The sequence below is a fragment of the Mesoplodon bidens genome, assembly GCF_964165515.1.
Source record: "Mesoplodon bidens genome assembly, chromosome: 16".
Taxonomy (NCBI): domain Eukaryota; kingdom Metazoa; phylum Chordata; class Mammalia; order Artiodactyla; family Ziphiidae; genus Mesoplodon; species Mesoplodon bidens.
Window position 1 is genome coordinate 46,465,447 of NC_138173.1, and position 21,316 is coordinate 46,486,762.

General features: G+C 34.2%; 1 protein-coding gene across 7 annotated transcripts in view; it reads left to right on the forward strand.

The window, feature by feature from the left end:
• Nucleotides 1-21,316, forward strand: part of RIMS2 (regulating synaptic membrane exocytosis 2) — a 568,944-nt gene that overhangs the window by 101,655 nt on the left and 445,973 nt on the right. For all 7 annotated transcript variants that reach the window (XM_081258177.1, XM_081258180.1, XM_081258182.1 and 4 more), the window contains one exon: nt 10,971-11,181. In XM_081258177.1, the coding sequence (XP_081114303.1) occupies nt 10,971-11,181 (211 nt within the window). The remainder of the gene's footprint in view (nt 1-10,970; nt 11,182-21,316) is intronic.

The following is a 21,316-nucleotide window of genomic DNA, read 5'->3' on the forward strand; positions in this document are numbered from 1 at the left end:
AAGTTTTAAACATGGGAGTCACATAATTTAATTTATGTATAAAAATCAATCTGGCTGTTCTATGAGTAGAGTGAGTGAGGTTGGAGGTCGAGAGAGTAATGAGGAGGCTTTTGTGAAGAACTTGGCTAGAGATTATGATGACTTGGACCAGGTTGATGATACTGAAGATGGAGGGAAGTGGATTGGGGATATATTTGGAGGTTGAAATGACATGATTTATTAGTGGAGTAGATTTAGAAGAAGTTAGTAAGGAAGATGAGAGAACCAAAGAGGACTGCCAGATTTCTGATTGGAAGAGCTCATTGGGTGGTGATACCATTAACTATGATCAAGAAGTGGAAAGGATGAACAGGTTAGAGGTAGAAACTAAAACTGAAGTTTAAAATTTTTAAAGTTTAAGATGCTAATAAGTTAACCAGCTTTGAAGGAGAGATGTGGATTAGCTGTAGATATAACTTTCAGAGTTGTCAGTATGATGCATAAAACTAGAAGAGGAGACAAGATGACGTAGAGAGAGAGTATGTGATGAAGAGCAGATAAGAAGGTCCAAGACTGGGCTTCCCTGGTGGTGCAGTGGTTGAGAATCTGCCTGCCAGTGCAGGGGACATGGGTTCAAACCCTGGTCTGGGAAGATCCCACATGCCGCGGAGCAGCTAGCCCCGTGAGCCACAATTACTGAGCCTGCGCGTCTGGAGCCTGTGCTCCGCAACAAGAGAGGCCGCGATAATGAGAGGCCCGTGCACTGCGATGAGGAGTGGCCCCCACTTGCCGCAACTAGAGAAAGCCCTCGCACAGAAACGAAGAGCCAACACAGCCATAAATAAATAAATAAAATTAAGGAAAAAAAAAAGCAAAAGAAATCTGAATGAAGTATGGTCTTAAAAAAAAAAAAAGAATAAATAGCCTTAAAAAAAAAAAAAAAAGAAGGTCCAAGACTTAGCCCCGAAAATTCTCACACTGTGCATGGTACTAGGCATCCAGAGATAAAAGGACTATGGTTCCTGCTCTTAAATATTTCATATTCAAGAGGGAAAACATGCTGATAAGTAATTAAAAACAATATTGTGGAGACTTCTGGTTTCCTCTTTGACATATAAAGAGTTTGGAAGCTGTCACTCCCATCCTTACAATGAGAAAAATGCTGAACAAACTGAAAATCAACAACTCTTCTTAGATCCCAGAAAATTGAGGACACAGGACAAATCAATGCCCTGACAACTGAAAGAAGAGGTGAATAAAGAGAATCACAGCTTCCTGGGAGCAGAAACCACCGGAGCTAGGAGCTGGTAGGAAATTGAGGAAATACTGAAGGCTGAGTGTGGACTAACTTAAGAGTTAAAAATTCTTGGAAATCCACCTTTAGGGGATCCCCCACCCCAGTTTTGTGAGTTTTACCTCCATGAACTCTACCAAGTTCTCAAGGTAAAGATCAGTGAAAAATACCCTCATACTTTCACCAGGGAGATGGAAAAAGTAACCATTTTGACATACTCCCAGAGATTTTCATTCTCAAAGGAAACTACTTTGCCAGAGCCTAACCAGCATGAGTAGAGAAATACCCAATTATTGTCCCCCTAACCTTCCTGTCTCTCCAAAACAGGAAAAGAAGCTGAGAAGCACTTGTGACAGTCACAGCCCAGGGGCACTAGCCCATGAAAAGGCTAAGACTTATTTATAGGATTATAGAATGCTTCTCTTCCAAGTGTCAGTTTACGGATCTAGGCTGCTTCCATCTTGTTGGCAAGCCAATTAGAACACATAGCTACCAGGATTGCTGCATCAGAGGAAGAGAGAGAAAATGGAAAACTCACATTTATTCTTTTTTTTTTTTGAGGAAATAGAGACATTTAAAATTATTGTCAGTGATTACAAAATCTATCTCTCAATAATTGATAGAACAAGTAGACAGAAAAATCAGTAAGTATACAGAAGACCTGAACAATACTATCAACCAACTGAATGTAATGAATTTTTTTAGAACAATTCTACTCAACAGCAGCAGAATACTCATTCTTTTAAAGTACACACAGAAATTTTACAAAATAGAACATATTCTATGAGCCATAAAAACGTCTGAATAAATTTAAAAGAACTCAATCATAAAACTATGTGCTATGACCAAAATTATATTAGTTATTAATAACAGAAAGATATCTTAAAACTCCCCAAATATTTGGAAACTATTATATAATCCATGAGTCAAAGGAAAAGAAAAGGAAATTCATATATATTTTGAACAGAAATAAATGAAAATACAGCATATTAATATTTGGGAGATGAAGCTGAGGCAATACTTATAGGGAAATTTATATGATGAAAGATTTACACTCATTTATTCTTTTTTTTTTTTTTTTTGTGGTACGCGGGCCTCTCACTGTTGTGGCCTCTCCCGTTGTGGAGCACAGGCTCCGGACGCGCAGGCTCAGTGGCCATGGCTCACTGACCCAGCTGCTCCGTGGCATGTGGGATCTTCCCGGACTGGGGCACGAACCTGTGTCCCCTGCATCGGCAGGCAGACTCTCAACCACTGCGCTACCAGGGAAGCCCTCACACATTTATTCTTAATTGTGTAAGATAGGAAGTGACATAGGTCACTTTTATTCATAGCTCATTGCCCAGAACTTGTCACAAGGCTCTTAACTAACTGCAAGGAAGTCTAGAAACTCCATGTCCTCATGAAGAGAGGCAACTCTATATAGTGAGCACTAGTAACATCTAGTACAGTTAGTTTACATTTGATTTTTACTTATTGCAATGAGATGGATATTGCAGGATGCCAAAAGATAAAGACGTGCCAAAAGAATGCTGTAGTAGCAAAGATAACTCCAGTATTAGTCCCCGTTCTTGGTACTGTTGGTTCTTCTGAAACTGCTGTAAGTAATGACTTGAGATCAAGATCTAGTTTTTACAATACTGAAGGGTAAGGTTAATAATATGAAGAAAATTCAAATACAGAAGTATCCTCTCAAAGGAAAGAAATTTGCTGTATGTAGTGTTTCAAGGAATACCAATTCAATTTTGTCAGTGGGATTACAGGGAGATTTTTTTGTATTCTCTTAGGTGGCAGTGAAAGGAGATTAAAAATGGGTTAACAGTGAAAATATGTGAAAGCATACTGAGAAACCCTTAGTTGAACATTAGAGATTACAAAGTACATAATAAATAGGATAATTTTTAAAGGGAGGAGCGAGATATCAGAAAATCATTCTTCTGTTCTTGGATGGAAGCTGTCTACTTTGGTTTGTCATCTGTTTGATCCAAGAGTCATTGGTTAGCTCTTTCTCTCCAAAGACCATTTGTTTGTAGACTCCTCTTATTTAAGGTCTGCTGATGGAGCAGATTTCCAACAGTCCATGCAAAATTGTTTGTGTCTTTTTAATTGTGAAACATAAGTCCAAAGATCAACATTTTGAGGCTTTTGTTGAAGTGCTAATTGTTAACATGACTTATTAACAGTCTTTTCCATCATAACTCTGAGGTAGTTTTTCTGTCCTATCTCTTCCAGAAGACTAAATCTGTAGGTTTCAGGTCATAGAGTGTTCCTTAGAAGGATGTTTTGGAAATCCTGCTTGTACCTGTTGATGTTAAGACTAAGTGTATCACATGATTCCTTTGCTGTGCTTAATCATGTTAACTTGCAATAACGCTGACTCTAGGGTCAGAAGTGAAATACTAAATGCCTGGGCAGCCTATTATTAACTTATAAGGGAAAGCTGATAGATCTCCCCAAAAGTTGATTTTATTGTTTTGAAGGCTAATGACAATGGAAATTGCAGGGTCATTGAGAATATTGTTAATTTACTTTTACTTAAAAAATTCCACTTGTTTTTTTTCTACTTTTTCTGAAGCTTGAGGATGATATGGACAAAGATGTTTTCTTGTAAGCTACGTACTTCTTATTGGCGCTTGACTGGTCAAAGCAGTTGATATGGACTTGTGAAATAGTGAAGGCAGTTCCTGCACATGAATATGTTTCCAGGTCCAACATAGATAGTCTTCAACCTGAGTGGTCTAAAATTGACTGCATTTGTCATGTATCTTAGAACCACCTTAAATTCCTTTTGGCTCAGAAAAGGGATCAATAAATAAAGAAAAATTATGATGATAGATAGCTTGTTCAGAAAATGCATTTATAAAAATTAATAAAAGTACCAAAGTGTTTATTGCCAAGTAAAGTTTTTATTAAAACATAACATATGTAGTGAAAAGTGCACAATTTGAAAATATACAGCTCATTGAATTGTCAGACAGTGAATATATCTGAAAATCACCACTGAAAGCAAGAAGCAGAACATTACCAGCCCTCCAGGATCTCTTCCTTATGCTCCCTTCCAGGGAGGACTGTCTACCAACCCAAGGGGTGGCTTTTATCTTGAATTTTTTCTAGCACCACATATTATTTTTGCCTACTTATATTTAGACTTCATACAAATAGAATCATATGGTATATTATGTCTATATTATTTTGCTTAACGTGTTTGTGAGATCCATTCATATGATTGCATATAGTTGTATTTCATTCATTCTCTTGATTGTATGGTACTCTAGTATCTGAATATACTACAGTTCATTTATGTTTTACTATTTCTGTACATTGCAGTTGTTTCCAGTTTTTGGCTATGAATAGTGCTGTGATATACATTCTGATGCCATTATTTTTTCTTATTACTTTGGAAAATTTTGTAGTTATTTGTGAAAGTGAAGTACTTCAGCTATTTAAAAATATTTTCAAATGTTAAATCTAGTTACTATGTCAGCGTGTCTATGTCTCTAGCTTCCTACTTATTTATTTGATAATGCTATAGATACCGTTTCTTGAGCATGCACTACTGTTTGATGTTTTGGTGCCTCTGCATCTGGCCAAGAAAGGGAGAAAAGGCATTCCAGGGAGAGGAACAGGATGATATGATCAGATTTGTATTTTAGAAAAACAGTAGAGTTGTAATAGTCACTTAGGCAGCCATTTAGAAGTTCAGAGGAGAGACCTGCTCTGTGACTGGGATGGCCATCTATGTGACATATGTTTATTCTTTTTTTTAATAAAAGGACATTAGTCCGTTCTGTCAGCGGATTAGTAAAGCAGTGGCTTTTATACTTTTAAAAAAAACTTCCATCCATAAAAAGAAATATATTTTGCACTATAACCCAGTATACACATACCTACATAGAAATATACATATATATGTGTAATAGAAACAAGATTTATATGAAATCTTACTTGTACTCTTTCCAATGCTGTGATCTATTCTATTTCATTAATAATCATGAGTCTTGGCCTGCTAAATTGAGTTTATGTCCTTATATTGGGTTGCACTCTGCAGGTTGAAAAGCACTCTATAACGTGTGTGACTGCATTTAATGATCACATTTTATAACTGCATGCCATGAACTTGTAGAAAGCACAACTTCAAACTCATTATCTAATGAAAGTTAGTGTTATGGAAATCATGAAAGTACACTTCTAAGATGAATGGGAAAACACCAACAGCAACAAAAACCTATGTGGCTGGGCATAAAATTACCAGGCACAGCAGGATTACTAGGAGCTAACAGATTGAAAAATTTCTGTTTTCTTAAAGAACTCAGAAGTGAAGAAATTTTACTTTGGAAAACAGTTCAATGAGTTGCTTTGGTGAGGATGGAGAAAATAGACATGAAAAATTGGGATAAAACAGCTTTTTGAAATAAGAAAGTGGAAAAAGCAATATTTCTAAATTGATATATTGTTGTATATGTCTTTTAAATATTTATTTGTCATAAAAGTTTTAAATTAAATATGAGTACATCTTTGACTCTTTTATCTGTATCAGGGATCTGCAAAATATGACCTATGGGTCAAATCCTGCCTGCTGCCTGTTTTTGTAAATAAACTTTTATTGGAACACAGTCAGGCTCATTTATTTGTTTATCTATGGCTACTCTCACATCCCTTTGGCAAAATTGAGTAGCTGTGACAGAGACCCTATGGTCCACAAGGCTTATAATATCTACTATCTGGACCTTTGCAGAAAAAGTTTGCTTACCTCTGATTTATATCACTGGAAACTTATGTATTTACCTTTATATTTATAAACTTAAATATATAAGCTTATATATTTAAGATTGTTTAGACCTTTCATTGTATTTGGAGTTTGGTTCTGACAGTGTTGTTTTGGAGTGGAACAAACAAAAAACCCAATGAAATAGAATGCAGAGTCCATAAATAGACATTTGCACATGTGAGAACTAAGTATATGATAGATAATGGTGCTGGGAAAATAGTCTCTATACGGAAAAGATTAAAATTAAGTTCTTGCATCACATCACATATAAAAATAAACTTTAGATCGATTAAAAGCCTAAATGTGAGAGGCAAAATTATAAAGCTATAGAAGAAACTGTAGAATTTTTTGTGACTGACTCAGGGGTAAGTAAGGATTTTTATTATAGCCAGCCACCAAAACCAGGAACCATGCAGGGAGAAACTGATGTATTAGAATGCAACAAAATTAAAGAATTCTGCTTAACAAAGAACAGAATTAGCCGTTATTTGTCCGACTAGGACATTTGCTATGCTCAGCTTATAAAGAATTAACATATAGGCTTTACAGGGTTCTTCTGCAAATCAGCAAAAACAAATAAACAACCCCATAACTCCCCACCCCACCCCCGCCCCACCAGGAAAACCAATAGAGTTTTGGTAAAGGACAGCCTGAATAGGTAGTTCATAGGTAGGGCAGTTCAACTGGCTGAACTTCATTAGGAGTCAGAAAAATGTGAACTTAAAAAAATAAAACATCAGTTCATATCTACCCAAGCTGCAAAATTTTAAAAATTGAATAATATCATGTATAGGCAAGGATAAGAGAAAACTGGAGCCTTCATACCCTGCTTGCAGGTGTGCTAACTGGGTTAAGCCATTTGGAGGGAAGTTCAGAAATATTTAGTGAACTTGAGTATGTCTATTATATTTCTGTATACATATCTCAGAGGAAAACATATATGTGTTTATAAATATCTCATTACAGAAATATTACAATTTATTGGAAATATACAGTAATGAATTATAAAGGGCCAACTTATTTATTTACTAATTCTTTTTTTAAATTGAAGTATAGTTGATTTACAATATCGTGTTAGTTTCAGATGTACAGCACAGTGATTCAGTTATATATATAAATCTATTCTTTTTTAGAATAAAGTGCCAACTTTTAAAAAATAAAGGGATGAATAAAATGTAAATAGGGAACATTATACAGCCATTAAAATGTGTAAACTTATAGTTATTGGAGCTTGGATTCTGCAGCAACACTGAATTTGGATCTGGCTTTACTTACTAGCAGTGTGACTGTAAGTAAAAGTAGCTTCTCTGTAGGATAGAATAATAGTAGAATATTTATAATAGTACCTATCTACCTGATACACAATAAGCACCATATGCATTAGCTATTGTTTATTCTATTTAGATTTTAATACAAAAATGTAAAGACTGGTTCCTGAGGGAAGGGAAGTCACATTGGGGAAGGGAAAATAGTTAATTAAAAAGGGAGCCAAGCATGGATCAGTGCAACCAAGCTCATGATCAACTCTATTTTGGATACCTCCGGTTTAAAAAAAGAGAAAGAAAATTAAAAGAAAGGTGTGCATTGTAATCTATCCTAGGAGGAGGTGAGAGCATGTATAAAATATAAATGCCCTATAATGGATGCACCATAGTGAGTCTAAAGGATGAGTGGCTTCAGCAGAAAGAGGGGAAAGAAGCAGTGCAAAAAATGAGGTTGAAGGGGTGAATGTGTGCGAGAACATTCAAGGCTTTGTTTGTCTTCATAAGAAGACTTGTCTTCTTCTTAAAAGCAATCAGAAGCCATTAGCGTATTTTAAGCAGTGAGATGACAAGATAATTTTTCTGTAGTACGCAGAAGGGGAGAAGTGTGGATGTGAGTAGCCTAGCCAGGAGGCTAGGTGGGCATTGATGGTAACAAGGCCTATGGTATCGACAATGGATTCAGAGACAAGCGGAAGGATTCAAGACACATTTAAGAAGTAAAATTGAAAGGGCTTAGATTAATTATGTATTTGAAGGAGGGAGATATTTCTAGAATAATTCTAGATTTCAGGCCTGCATAATTAAATGGTGGCACAATTCAATGAAATTGTGCACTGGAAGGAACACTGGAAGGGAATTTAGTTTAATAGGAAAATTAGGAGTTTGCTTTGATACGCACTGAATTCCAACTGGCATTGAGACTTCCAAATAGAGATGTCAAGTAGGCAATTGAATATTGAAGCTCAGAGGAGAAGTTTGAGCTGAGGATTTACATTTATAAGTAATTTATATATAGGTGGAAATTGAAGTCTTAGGTGTGGGTATGATTGCCTAAGAAGACATAGAATGGAAAGAGAAGAGGGGCCTGAGTCTTGACCTTCAAAGGAGAAAGAAAATGAAAGGCAGATACAGGAGGAAAACCAAGAGAGTGTAATGAAAGCCCAGTGGGCATGTGGACATAATTTCAAGTATTGTTGAGAACTCAGTAAGATGGAGACTAAAAAAATTTGTCCATTAGTTTTAGATACTAGTTTTAGATACCAAGGGAGATCCTTGGTAAACTTTGTGAGAATTAAGAAGTAGACTGGAAATTAGATTAGATTGATTGAAGAGTGACTGGGGTGAGGAAGCAGAGATAGAATTTGGCCTATTTATAAATGGGAAGGGAAGAAATGCTCTTTTTGGCAAGGAGTATAATTTAGCTCCCGAATCTACCTGTACACCACCACTTCTACATATGGTAGTTTCTCATATTATAGGACTGGAAGGATGAATACACAAAATCTCTCTGTAAGTCCTCTCTTATCGCCTCAAGCTGTTGTAGTCTAGTCCTATCTGAATTTCGGCTTCTCTCTCTCTCTTTGCTCCCTACAGCTGGGAAGATTTGATCCTATCCTACTGCTGTATTCTCTGGGATTACTACAGTTGTTATGTAAAAGAGTTTTAAATAGCTCTAATCTAGCACTTTGGGATACATAATTACTAATTTTTCTGCTAATGTGATTGGCCTTCTCCCTGTTTGTGAAATGGGGTTTCTACTTCCCTTGAGGCACTATATCGTAGAACAATTGACTTAACTAGATTTCTGCTTTTTGTTCCAGTGTGACTTGGTAACTTGCCTAGTACTCCAGTGCCTCTAGAACTAAAACAAAGCATTACTCTAATTTTCTTCTTCTTTCTCTGTTTCCCAGTGGGGTTCAGCCATGTGCTGAAAGATATGCCAGAGATCATAAGTGTGTACACAGGTATACAGTAGAAATGTATAATATACCTCACACATAGAAAGATAGTTCCCCTAAATGGTTGGGAGAAGCTATGATGCAGAGTTCATTCAGTGGTCCACTTAAAATCATGCTTGCTCTGGTACATGTTTATGAGCTTGAGTTTCCTGTAGTGGTGCTTATTTTGTGTTAACAGAGATTCACTTAAACCTGGTGGGAGATCATCAGGGAAAAACAGTATGTTGTCTGAAGTTATAGAAAAAAATTGAGAAAACTGGCACGGCTATTTGAATTTACTAATATTAGGTGTGAAAAAGGAAGTCTGCTTTTGTGGGTAAGTAGGTAAAAGGACTTACATAGATCTATTTTTAATCTACCTACTGACTTTAGGTTAGCACTTTGAAACTAACTTTTTTAAAAGTCAGGCTTATTTGAGGTATAGTTTATTTGCAGTAAAATTCACCTTTAAGACATACACTGCATTGAATTCTGGAAAACATACAGTTAAATATCTACCGCCATAATCAAGACAGACTATTTCCTTCACCTCCAAACGTTCCTTGTGTCCATTTGTAGTTAATCCTCTTGCTCTACTCCCGCCCCTAGCAACCATTGTTCTGATTTCTGCCCTAATAATTTTGCCACTTTCAGAATGTTATATAAATGAAATCATATCATTTAAAAGTGGGCAATCTGCGACCCATAGGCCAAATCTGGCCCACTGCCTGTTTTCAGTGCCCATAAATAATATTTTATTGGAACACAGCTATGCTCATTCATTTATATACTGCCGTTGGTTGCTTTCTGGTTCATGCCTTTTAGATTCTATTGAAGGTATGCTTGCCTAATCTAGCTAAGTAGTCTTTGTTTAACCCAAGGCCTCACTTTCTGTCAATGTTTTATCTAGAAGTTTTATAGTTTTAGTCATTTTATTTAGTTCTGTAATCTACTGTTTACAGTTCTGTAATACATTTAGTTAATTTTTGTATAGGTGTGAGGTATGAGTTGAGTGAGGTTCATTTTTTTACACATGGATGTCCAGTTACTTTTTTTACACATGAATTTTCTGTTGCTTTAAAGGGCTATTCTTTATCATTGATTTACCTTGGCATCTTTTTAAAAAAGTAATGACCATTTAAGTGTTGGACTATTCTGGACTCTGTTCTGTTCTATTGTATGTGTGTTTATCCTTTCATAGTGTCTTTGCAGCCAACTAATGTCAAGACTATTGAATAGATTTAAACAGTTAGTGAGACCACTCATCCAATGTTTTCCCATCTGTTTGGATTCTTAAGATCATTCCAGTTGAGCTTCTGTCTCAATGATTTGAAGTTCTTAGGTTTTGGTTTCACTGTGTAAGTCAAATCAGTCTTTTTGTGAAGCTAGACGGTTGAAAAATAACATTGTAAATATTTTACGGTATATGATTGAAAATATATTGCAAATCGTTGGTAGAAATTTTACAATTACAGTTCAAATAAGTATCTTAATTGTATTGTTTCTTAAATTAGCATGTATATCAGAAGGCAGAACTAGTTACAACACTTTTATGATGTGATGTGCCATAAATGATGTTATTCTATAAACAGAAAATTAAATGTTTATTCTGTATTCTCCTATGGATTTTTTTTGGATATAAAATTGTGTCCATAGATTGTGGTAATTATTATTATTATTTTTGAGACATCAGGAAACCAAATTTTTCTTATCTGTGTTCTCTGCAGAAAACTTCATCAGCAGTTTGAAATGTATAAGGAGCAGGTAAAGAAGATGGGAGAAGAATCACAGCAGCAGCAAGAACAGAAAGGTGATGCTCCAACCTGTGGTATCTGCCACAAAACAAAGTTTGCTGATGGATGTGGCCATAACTGTTCATATTGCCAAACAAAGTTCTGTGCGCGTTGTGGAGGTCGAGTGTCATTACGCTCAAACAAGGTACAGAATGAAAATTACACTTCATAATTGTCTTATACTTAAGCTTATCTTAAATAAAATAGACAACTGAAATTAATATTCAGGTTAATCAATGAATAAGAACCTTCCTTAGTGTCTTCAGTTCAGATAAAATAATTAAAAAAATTTTCCTCTGAATTAAAAAGGTATTTGTCTCATTGTTTATGTTCTTTAGCTTATGATTTTGTTTAGACTCATAGGGTCTTAGACTTTCAAAAATGAAGAGAATTTAGAGATCAATTGGCCTAACTCCTTATTTTAAAGGTATAGAAAACTCAGATCCAGAGACAGTAAAATTCATCTTGAAGTCATACAACTGATTAATGTTTGGGTTGTGTCACAGCTTTTTCGATTACTTCACATAATTTTATAAACTTGGTAGATCTGCTCTTCCTTTGGCCTCCGTTTTCTTTCTTTTTGAAAGAGGCTCTTTCCGGCTTTGAGATTCTGTGTTTCATAATTTTATAGCTTTTGAGGCTACTTTACTCTTTATTTTTGTTTTAACATTAATGAAATAAACATTAGACTATGGAATTTAAAGAAGAAATGTTAAGGCTGTATTTTACACCTGTACTAGATTTTTGTAGTTTATCCATCCACTTCAGGGAATATATTAATATTTCCCAAAGAATGCTATGTTGAAATTAGTAAAAGCAGTATTTTAAATTGTTCTCTCACTAAGTTTTTTATAATTTGTATTTATCTCCTTCATAGTATTTTATCACTCAGTTCCTAGATAGCTCAAAAATATGAAGCTGATGTCTTTACATACATTACCTAGACATAATTATGGGAATTTGTTCCCCTTTGTGATTTCACTTCTCCATTTTCTCATTGTTTCCCTTTTCTCATTGTTTTGTTTTGCCCAGAACTAATAACTTTTCTTTATTTTTCCTTATCTTTCTCCCTGGTTTACCTGCTTATTTTTCTTTTCCTTGACTAGTTGCATTGGCTAGAAACTCCAGTGTAATTCTGATTGGAAGTGATGAGAGAAGCTATCCCTATTGTATTCTTATCTTGGAGAGAAAGCATTCAGTCTTTCACTATTAAGTATTATGTTAGCTATCATCTCTTCATAGATGTTGTCTATTATTAATTTGCTGAGAGTTTTTGTTTGTTTGCTTGTTTACCTCAGGAATAGATGTTGGATTTTGTTTGTTCTCCATCTATTGAGATTGATTATATGTTTTTTGTTAATATGGTGAACTACATTGATTGATTTTGAAATGTTAAACCAACTCTATTCCTGGAATAAAACCCATTTGGTTATGATGGATTATATATTTTACAAATTAATGGATTTGATTAGATAAAATTTTGTTTACAATTTTTGCTTCTGTGTTCATGAGGGTTGATATCTGTAGTTTTCTGTTCTTGCAGTGTCTTTCTTTAATTTTGGTGTTAGAGTAATGCTGGCCGGATAGAATGTGTTGGGCAGTATTTCCTCCTCTCCAATGTTTTAGTAGAGTTTCTACAGAATTAGTATAATTTATCCTTTAATGTTTTGAAGCCATCTGGGCATACAGTTTTATTTTGGGGGGAAAGTTTTTAAGTACAGTTTTAATTTCTTTAATAGATATAGAGTTGTTCAGATTATTTTTTTCTTGAATGAGGTTTGGTAATTTGTATCTTTCAAGGAATTTGTTCAGTTCCTCATAAGTTATTGAATTTATTAGCATCTTGTTCACAGTATTCCATTCTCATTCTTTTAATATCTGTATAATCTGTAGTGATGCTAGCTCTTTCATTCCTGATATTGGTAATTTACATCTTCTGTCTTTTTCCCTGCTTAGTCTGATAGATATTTATCAATTTTATTGATCTTATCAAAGAACCAGCTTTTTGTTTTATTGATTTTTTAAATTGTTGATTTCATCTTTGATCTTTATTATTTCTTTTCTTTTGCTAACTGTAATTAATTGTCTCTTCTTTTTCTGGTTTCTTAAGGTGGAAGCTGAGGTCATTGCTTTGAGGTGTTCCTTCTTTTCTGATATAGGCATCATGTGCCATCAATTTCCCCTAAGTACTGCTTCAGTGACATCCCCCAAATTCTGATATGCTGTCTTTTCATTTTCATTCAGTTGAAATACTTCCTAATTTTACTTTTCATCTTTGACCTATGAATAACTTAGAAGTGTGTTATTTATTTTTTAAATATTGGGGGTGGATTCCAGAGATCTTTCTGTTAATGATTTTTAATTTAATTCGCTTGTGGTCCTAGATATACTTTGTATGCCTTGAATCCTTTGAAGTGTACTGAAACTTATTTTATGGCCCAGAATATGGTTTATTTTGACAAACGTTCTGTGTGTTCTTGAAGAGGGTGTATATTCTGCTATTTTTTGACAGTGTTTTTAAATGTCCAATAGGTCAAGTTGTTTAATAGAGTTGTTCAAGTCTACTATATCCTTGTTGATTTCCTACCTATTTATTCTATCAATTATTAAGAGAGGGGTATTGAAATATATAACTAAACTTGGATTTGTCCATTTCTTTTTACAGTTTTATTGGCTTTTGCTTTATGTATTTTAAAGTTCTGTTTTTAGGTGCATAAACATTTAGCATTATTACATCCTATTAAATAATTGGCCTCTTTATAATTATTAAGTGACTTTATTCCTGGTAATATTCTTTGCTCTGAAATCTGTTTTGTCTAATCTTACTATAATCATTCCAACTTTCTATTGGGTAGTAGTAACATTGTTTATGTTTCCTGTTCTTTTACTTTAAACTAATTTGTGTCTTCATATTTGAAGTACTTTTCTTATAGGCAGCATATAATTGGGTATTGCTTTGTTAGCCAATCTGACAATCCCTGCCTTTCAGTTGGGTGTTTAGATAATTTATATTTAATGTGATTACTGATGTGGTTAAGTTTGATTATATCATTTTGCTCTTTTTCTACTTTTACCATCTGATCTTTATTTCTTTTTTAGTCTCCTTTTGGATTAATCAAATACTTTTTTGATTCAGTTTTATCTGCTTTGTTAGCTCATTAGCTTTGTTGACTCTTTGTTTTGTAGCTTTGTTGGCTCTTTGTTTTGTTATTTTATTAATTGCTTAAGGATTTGTAATATACATCTTTAAATGATCACAGTCAACCTGAACTGATATTATACCATTTGGTGTATAGTATAGTATAAGAATATATAATAGTGTACTTCCATTTCTACCCTTTTGGACTTATATTATTATTATCATATAGCTTACTTTTACCTGTTTTATAAATCTCACAATACACTGTTTGTTTGTTTGTTTTTTGTTTAAAAGGCTTATGTTTTAAGGAGTTTTAAATAATAAAGAAATACTATGTATTTACTTGTGTTGTTACCATTTCTGGTAGTGTTCATTTCTTTTTGTAGATCTGTATTTCTGTCTGGTATCATATTTCATCTGCCTGAAAGATTTCCTTCAATATTTGCTATAGTACGAGTCTGCTAGTGATGAATGCTTTCAACTTTTTATGCTAAAATTTTTGCCCTTGTTTTTTTTTAAAAATATTTTTGCTTGGTATAGAATTCTAGCTTAACAGTTATTTTCTTTCAATATTTTAAATATTTTTGCTTCACTGCCTTCTCCCTTTCAGTATTTCCAATTAGAATTGTAATACCATTCTCATCTTTATCTCTCTGTATATAATGTGTCTTTTTTGTCTGATTGCTTTTAAGATATCCTTTTGATCACTGGTTTTGTGCAATTTAATTATGATGTTTCTTGGTTAATTTTCTTCATGTTTGTTGTGTTTGGAGGTTTTTTGAGCTTTTTGGATCTATGTGTTTATAGTTTTCATAGGCTGTATAGCATGTTGTCAGTTTTTTCTTCATATATTTTTACTGGCCCATCCTCTCTCTCTTCTCCTTCAGGGAGTCTTGTTACCCATACACTAGGCTGCTTGAAGTTGTCCTACAGCTCACTTATGTTCTTTTTATTAAATAAAATTTTAATTTTCTCCATTTTCATTTTGTTTATGTCTTATTTCTATGCCCCAGGTTTACTAATCTTTTCTTCTACAGTGTCAAATCTGCTGTTAATACCATTCAGTGTATTTTTTCACCTCAGACATTATAGTTTTCACGTCTAGAATTTCAATTTTAGACATTTTTTTATCTTCCACAGTCTAGTTAACTTTTTGAACGTGTAGAATACACACTCTGTAATAATTGTTTTGAAGTTCTCCTATGCTAATTTTAACATGTTTGTCAGTGTTGGGTTGGTTTTGATTGATTATTCTCATTATGGTATGTGTTTTCCTGACTCTTTACATGCCCAGTATCTTACGTTGAATATCAGGCATTGAAAATTTTACTTTGTTGGGTGCTAGATATTTTTTCATTCCTATAACTCTCCTTGAACTTTGTTCTGGAATGCAGTTGTTACATGGAAACAATTTGACTTTTGTATCTTGCTTTTGTGATTTGTTAGGTGGAACTGGAACAGTGCTCAGTTTAGCACTAATTATTCTCCTCTACAGAGGCAAGGCTTTCCTGAGTGCTTTAACCAATACCCCATGATTATGAGTTTTTCTTGTCTAGCTGGTAGGAACATCTACTGCTTTCTCTAATCCTTTCAGATGATTTTTTTCCCCACTCCTGGGTATTTAATCACATTCATACTCACTGATCATTACTAAGTTGAACACTTGAAGGGTCTCTCTGTAGATCTCTGGAGTTTTCTTTCTCTGTTTACCTTTCTCTTCTCTGATAACTTGTTCAACAAAAGCTAGCTGTGTTGGCCTCCTCAGGCTTAGTTTGTTCTCTTCAACTTAGGATGTCTGCCAAGTGAGTTTCAGCTGCTCTGTATTACTCTGCTGCATGGAAAGCCTCTCAAAACAGTAACTTGGGGCAATTGTAGAGCTTATCTTGTTTGTTTCCCATATTTCAGCTGGGCTTTTTTGCCTGATGTCCATTATCTTGAATACCATTCTTCATACATTTTGCCTATTTTTTGTTTGTTTGCTTGTTTCAGGCAGCTGAAGGAATCTAGCCCTTGCTACCCCATTTAGGCCACAAGCAGAAGTCTGTAATGACATCTGAATATAGTTTGCTTAAAAATATATTTTCTGGTTTCTAACATATGGTCTCTTTATGCTGAGCAAGGTTCTAGTCAATAAGTTAAGTACAGTGAAAAACTGGAACACCCCTTGAACATTTTTTGTATTGTAATCAACTATAAAACTCTATATATTGTGGATTAGCTTGATGTGGATGATTTATGGAAGAAGAAAGGAAGCAGAGAGTAACCTCCATGTTTCTCATATTTTTCCTTAGATCTGAGGGAAATGTTAGGGACTAAACATAAAAAATAATTTTCATTCATAATTTACTTGGGAAAGCATTCCATATATCTATCTATCTATCTATCTATCTATCTATATATATATGGCCTGTATTCTAAATGAAAAGAATAATGAGTTTAATTCCTCTTTTCAAATTGGATCTTCCTACGTATACTCAGTTGCCTTATGTACTAGAAGAAAGCTTTTGCTCACAATAGATACTGAACACATTTTTTTTTACTTTACTTTTATTTTATTTTTTTATACAGCAGGTCCTTATTTGTTATCTATTTTATACATATTAGTGTATATATGTCAATCCCAATCTCCCAGTTCATCCCACCCCCCCACCCCCGCTTTCCCCCCTTGGTGTCCATATGTTTGCTGAACACATTTTTTGATTTATCATAGCTCCAAAGGATTAAGCTCAGTGCATTTTGATAAGATTATTTTTATGAAGTAGAATAATGACAATATAAATATTTTATAGCTTAAAATTTAATTATAAAGCAATTTAAAAATTATTTTAGTAATCTCCTAAAAGAACAAGATAAAATAATCTTTTGTTTTAATTTTAAGGGTCTTTCATGTGCAGCCATCCTTAACAATTAATTAACTCTTCTGAGGTGCATTTAGGATACAGAGAGAATAAATGAAGTACAGGACTATGGCATACCAGTATAATAAGATTTTATGAAATATTGCTTTCATTTATTTTCTTAAGATGATACTCCTTAATAAATTAAAACTATATATTTAGTTAAATTGAAAAATAACGACTTCCTAAGGGAGATATTATTTTATAATCATGGAATAGAGACTCTAGTGGTAAAGACATTAAAAGTAATTTACAGTCAGGATTATTTTAAGCTTCAGAGTGTGGCAACATTAATTTTTTGTTTCTTTTACTTTTTGGGAAAAATAGATTACCATCTCTCAATGGATAATCTAATTTTGAAAAAATAAAGAATATATTTTTTTAGAATTATAGTGTTTAATTTGCAAATGTAACAGATATAGATTCTTTTACTATATATTAGCAGATTTGAAACAGAATGAATGATACCTTTAGTATGGTTGTAAAAGAAAGTGATTCTTAAGAAAGTCCCTTAAAATATATTGATATATGTGTGTTCAGTATATCAGATGGTAAGTCTTTTAAAAAAAAATTCAAGTCACTGTAATTACCTGCAAGTCTGTAGTTAGTGTGCTTGTGTAATATATAATCAGTTCCCATACCCCAAATCAAACATATCATGTATGGATTTTCTGTTAGAGTTTTATGAAATCACTACATTCCAGTATATTGGTAAAACTTTGACATTGTCTAGGAACAGGGTGACTTAAGTTGAGACAACTAGGAGAACCAAGTTTTGTTCCTGCCCTGGTGTTACATGACTCTTGTTGACATATCACTTCATGTCTTAGTGCTTCTGTTTTAAAATCTGTAAAATGGTAGCATCAATTTAAATGATTTCTAAGGTGGGCTTAACATTTTATGATTTTTAAATTAATACTAGATTATTCATGTAATCCTTGAAAAGGAATATAGTCAGATATTTCTACTGCTTAAAGAATTTATAAAAGGAATTGAGAAGCTTCATTAATTCTGTTATGTCAGTATGTCTAGTATATTGTTAAGCTTTGGCAGTGGTCTTGAAAGTGTACCCTGTTGTGGAAGGAAGGTTTTTTGGAGAGGAGACAGGTGCGAATAACTTCAAGGGCACAGATTTCCATATGTATCCTTTCATTTTTTCTTAAAATTGATCTACCTGAGAACACTTTTCTGTTTTATAAATTTTTCTTTCCAACTCACTTTTTTAAGTGGGTGGCTTCTACTCTTCAAAAGAAAAGCATGCTCCTCAACCATACCTAATCTGAATTTTGGTCTTTATATAATATATTGCCTCAGGATGTAAAAATCTCTGGGGCACCAGGCAAAGTGACAAGGAGAGTTGCCGCTGAAGGAGAGTTGTCCTGAAGGAGAGATTCATGAGGGCAAAGCAGTGAGAAGTTTTGTAAGAAACATAGAATGAGGCAGCATGTTATTTCATTCAGGCAACAGACTTTTGGCGAGACTCTGGTGCTTCATCTCTCTTTTTCAGAATTGGAATTTTGAGATGATTATCATGGTGACCCATAATAACGCATTTATATGAATTTAAAAATGAAGTTGGACTCTTTTTGATATAAAGTCAGATTTGTGTGATGGTTTGACAATGTGGACTAGTTTGCCAAATAGGTTATAAAGTAGATATTTTCTGTATATTGAACGAGGTAAATCTACAGCTCCAAGCTTTGATAAAAATATAATTAAGTCACACCTACAATACACAATGTATCTGAAAATGTATCTTTGCAGCTATTTAAACTTAAAATTTAAATGCTATCTTAAAAATGTGCTAGGGGTACGTGGTTTTAGAGATTTGAGAGAAGAGAAAAAATATTTGTAGACTACTGATGTATAACAGGTGCAAGGTATTCTTGGTTATTGGCAGACGTGCTTTTGAGAGTTGTCTTTGGTATCTCTTTGCTCCTAACCTCTTGGTGGAAAGGATACTGCTCAGTACCTAATGTCCTCATCAATAGATAAAGTGAGCTCCTTATCATTAGAAAAGATGAGCACCAGGTTAAATAGATTTTACTTAGTATATATGGAGAAGATTAGTATTAGCATCTGAAATGAGTTCTGATCATAATAGGAGACTATATAGAGTTTAATAAATTAAGGTACTTCAGGATATAACCAGAACTTTAGGATGGTAAAGCAGACACTAGATAGTGGAGCACAGTGGAAATAGAATTGCAGGTAATTGTGAGAGGACAGTTAGACATAGTCATGAATTTCTCTTTCTTCACCCAATAAATCTCATCTAATTTCTTTTAAAGGATCCCCAACAAAAATACTTAACTTCAAACATAAGCAAAAACAAATGAAGTCCTATCTGAAGCAATTTTTTTTAAGTTAAAAATAATTCTGATCCATGAAAAGGACATGAGGGGACTCAAGGAAAATTTTGGAGGTGACAGATATGTGTGTTACTTGATTGTGGGGATGGTTTCATGGATATATTCGTAAGTTCAAACTCATCAAATTGTATACAAAAATATATGCAGTTTTAATATATCTATATAAATAAATAAATGGTTCAATTAAAAAAAAAGGACATAAGCTTCTTCTTTTGAAGTCTTGTCTTTTAAACTCCCTTTCAATAAATATATTAAAATACCACTGACTCTCACTTAGGCCAGAACAGACTATGTATTTCCTATTGCTGGAACAATGCCCAGATCTACATCTCCTATAATTTTCAACTTTTTGAATGGCACCACTATATGCTATATCACCTAAACTAGAAAGCCAGGAATCATCTCAGATTTCTGTCCTTCACCATTCTTTCCCCACAAATTTTGCATTTTATTCTTTCCTCTCTGTCTACATAAACTACTAACTGCTCTCTTATTTGGGCTGTCATCCTCCATCACTTGGACTAATGCTAGTTTCCTAACTGGTCTCTTTGCTCCCATCTGGATTCCTCAAACACATCCTTCACATGCTGCTATGCTGATATCTGTAAAATGCAGATCTGATTATTTTACCTTCTGCTTAAAAACTATTTAGTGACTCCTCATCTCTTCAGTGAAGTTTCTAATGGCATAAAGAGCCCTCTCTCTATGGTTTATTCCCTTCCTAACTCAAAGAATAAGCTTCACTGCATTCAGTATACCCCGACTAAACTACACTGCAGTCCTCCCTTGGTGTCCCATGTCCTTTGGGGATTGGTTCCAGGACTGCCCCCCCCCCACGCATAGCAAAATACATGGATGCTCAAGTTCCTTATGTAAAATGGCATAGTATTTGCATATAACCTATGCACATCCTCCCATATACTTTAAACCATCTCTAGATTGCTTATAATTCCTAATACAATATAAATGCTATATAAATAGTGGTAAATAGAGTGTAAATGTTATATAAATAGTTACCAGTGTCTCATATTCAAGTTTTGTTTTTTGGAACTATTGACACAAATAAGCAATAAACGGTCTCTAATAGGAATAGGAAAGAGTCTTCTTTGAGACACACTGAGGACTATAGCCTGGGAGACACAGATTCAAGAAGGACTTGAATTGTGTTCAGTCAGACTAAAAAATGGGGGAGGCTTATATATGGAAAAACTAGAAAGTTACATAAACTGCTTGTCAAGAATTAGGATTGGATCTGACAAGAAGTAAGAGTGCTTACTAAGCAAGGATTGATTGGGGTCTGAAATGGTTGCATGGTTACAAGGGGAGACCTTGAGACCATAACGTTGAAGCTGGTAACTGCTGGAAGATATTGCTTTGAGAATGGCTGGTGGTCTCCTTGAGTTTGATACAATTCAGAAAATTCAGGGTCTCAGTGATGCAAGAACGTGTCTGAAACCACATCCACAATAGTCACCCAGCTCTGATTTGAATGCCTGAACCCGTCACTTCGTCTTGATTTTTAAACACATTCTTTCCTTTAATGGTTAAAGCAGATGTACAATGCATGTTTGACAGGCCATAAGACAGACTGTTCTAGTTAGCATAAAGTTCAAGCCAAATCATGTATAAGCCAGAATGACTTACCCATACCTCAGTATGTGAAAATTTCGTCTATCAGAGCTTTCTGAAATTGTTTTTCCCAAAATCTTTTCTATACATGGTTGCTTGAATCCAAGGAAGCAGAAACCATGGATATACTTGTACTTCTCTTAAATTACCACTGTCTTTTATGTCTTTTGCTTTTGCTTACCCTGCTACTGTAATCTGAAATACATCTCTCTGCTTCCCCCTGGACCCCATTCCACCCATGAC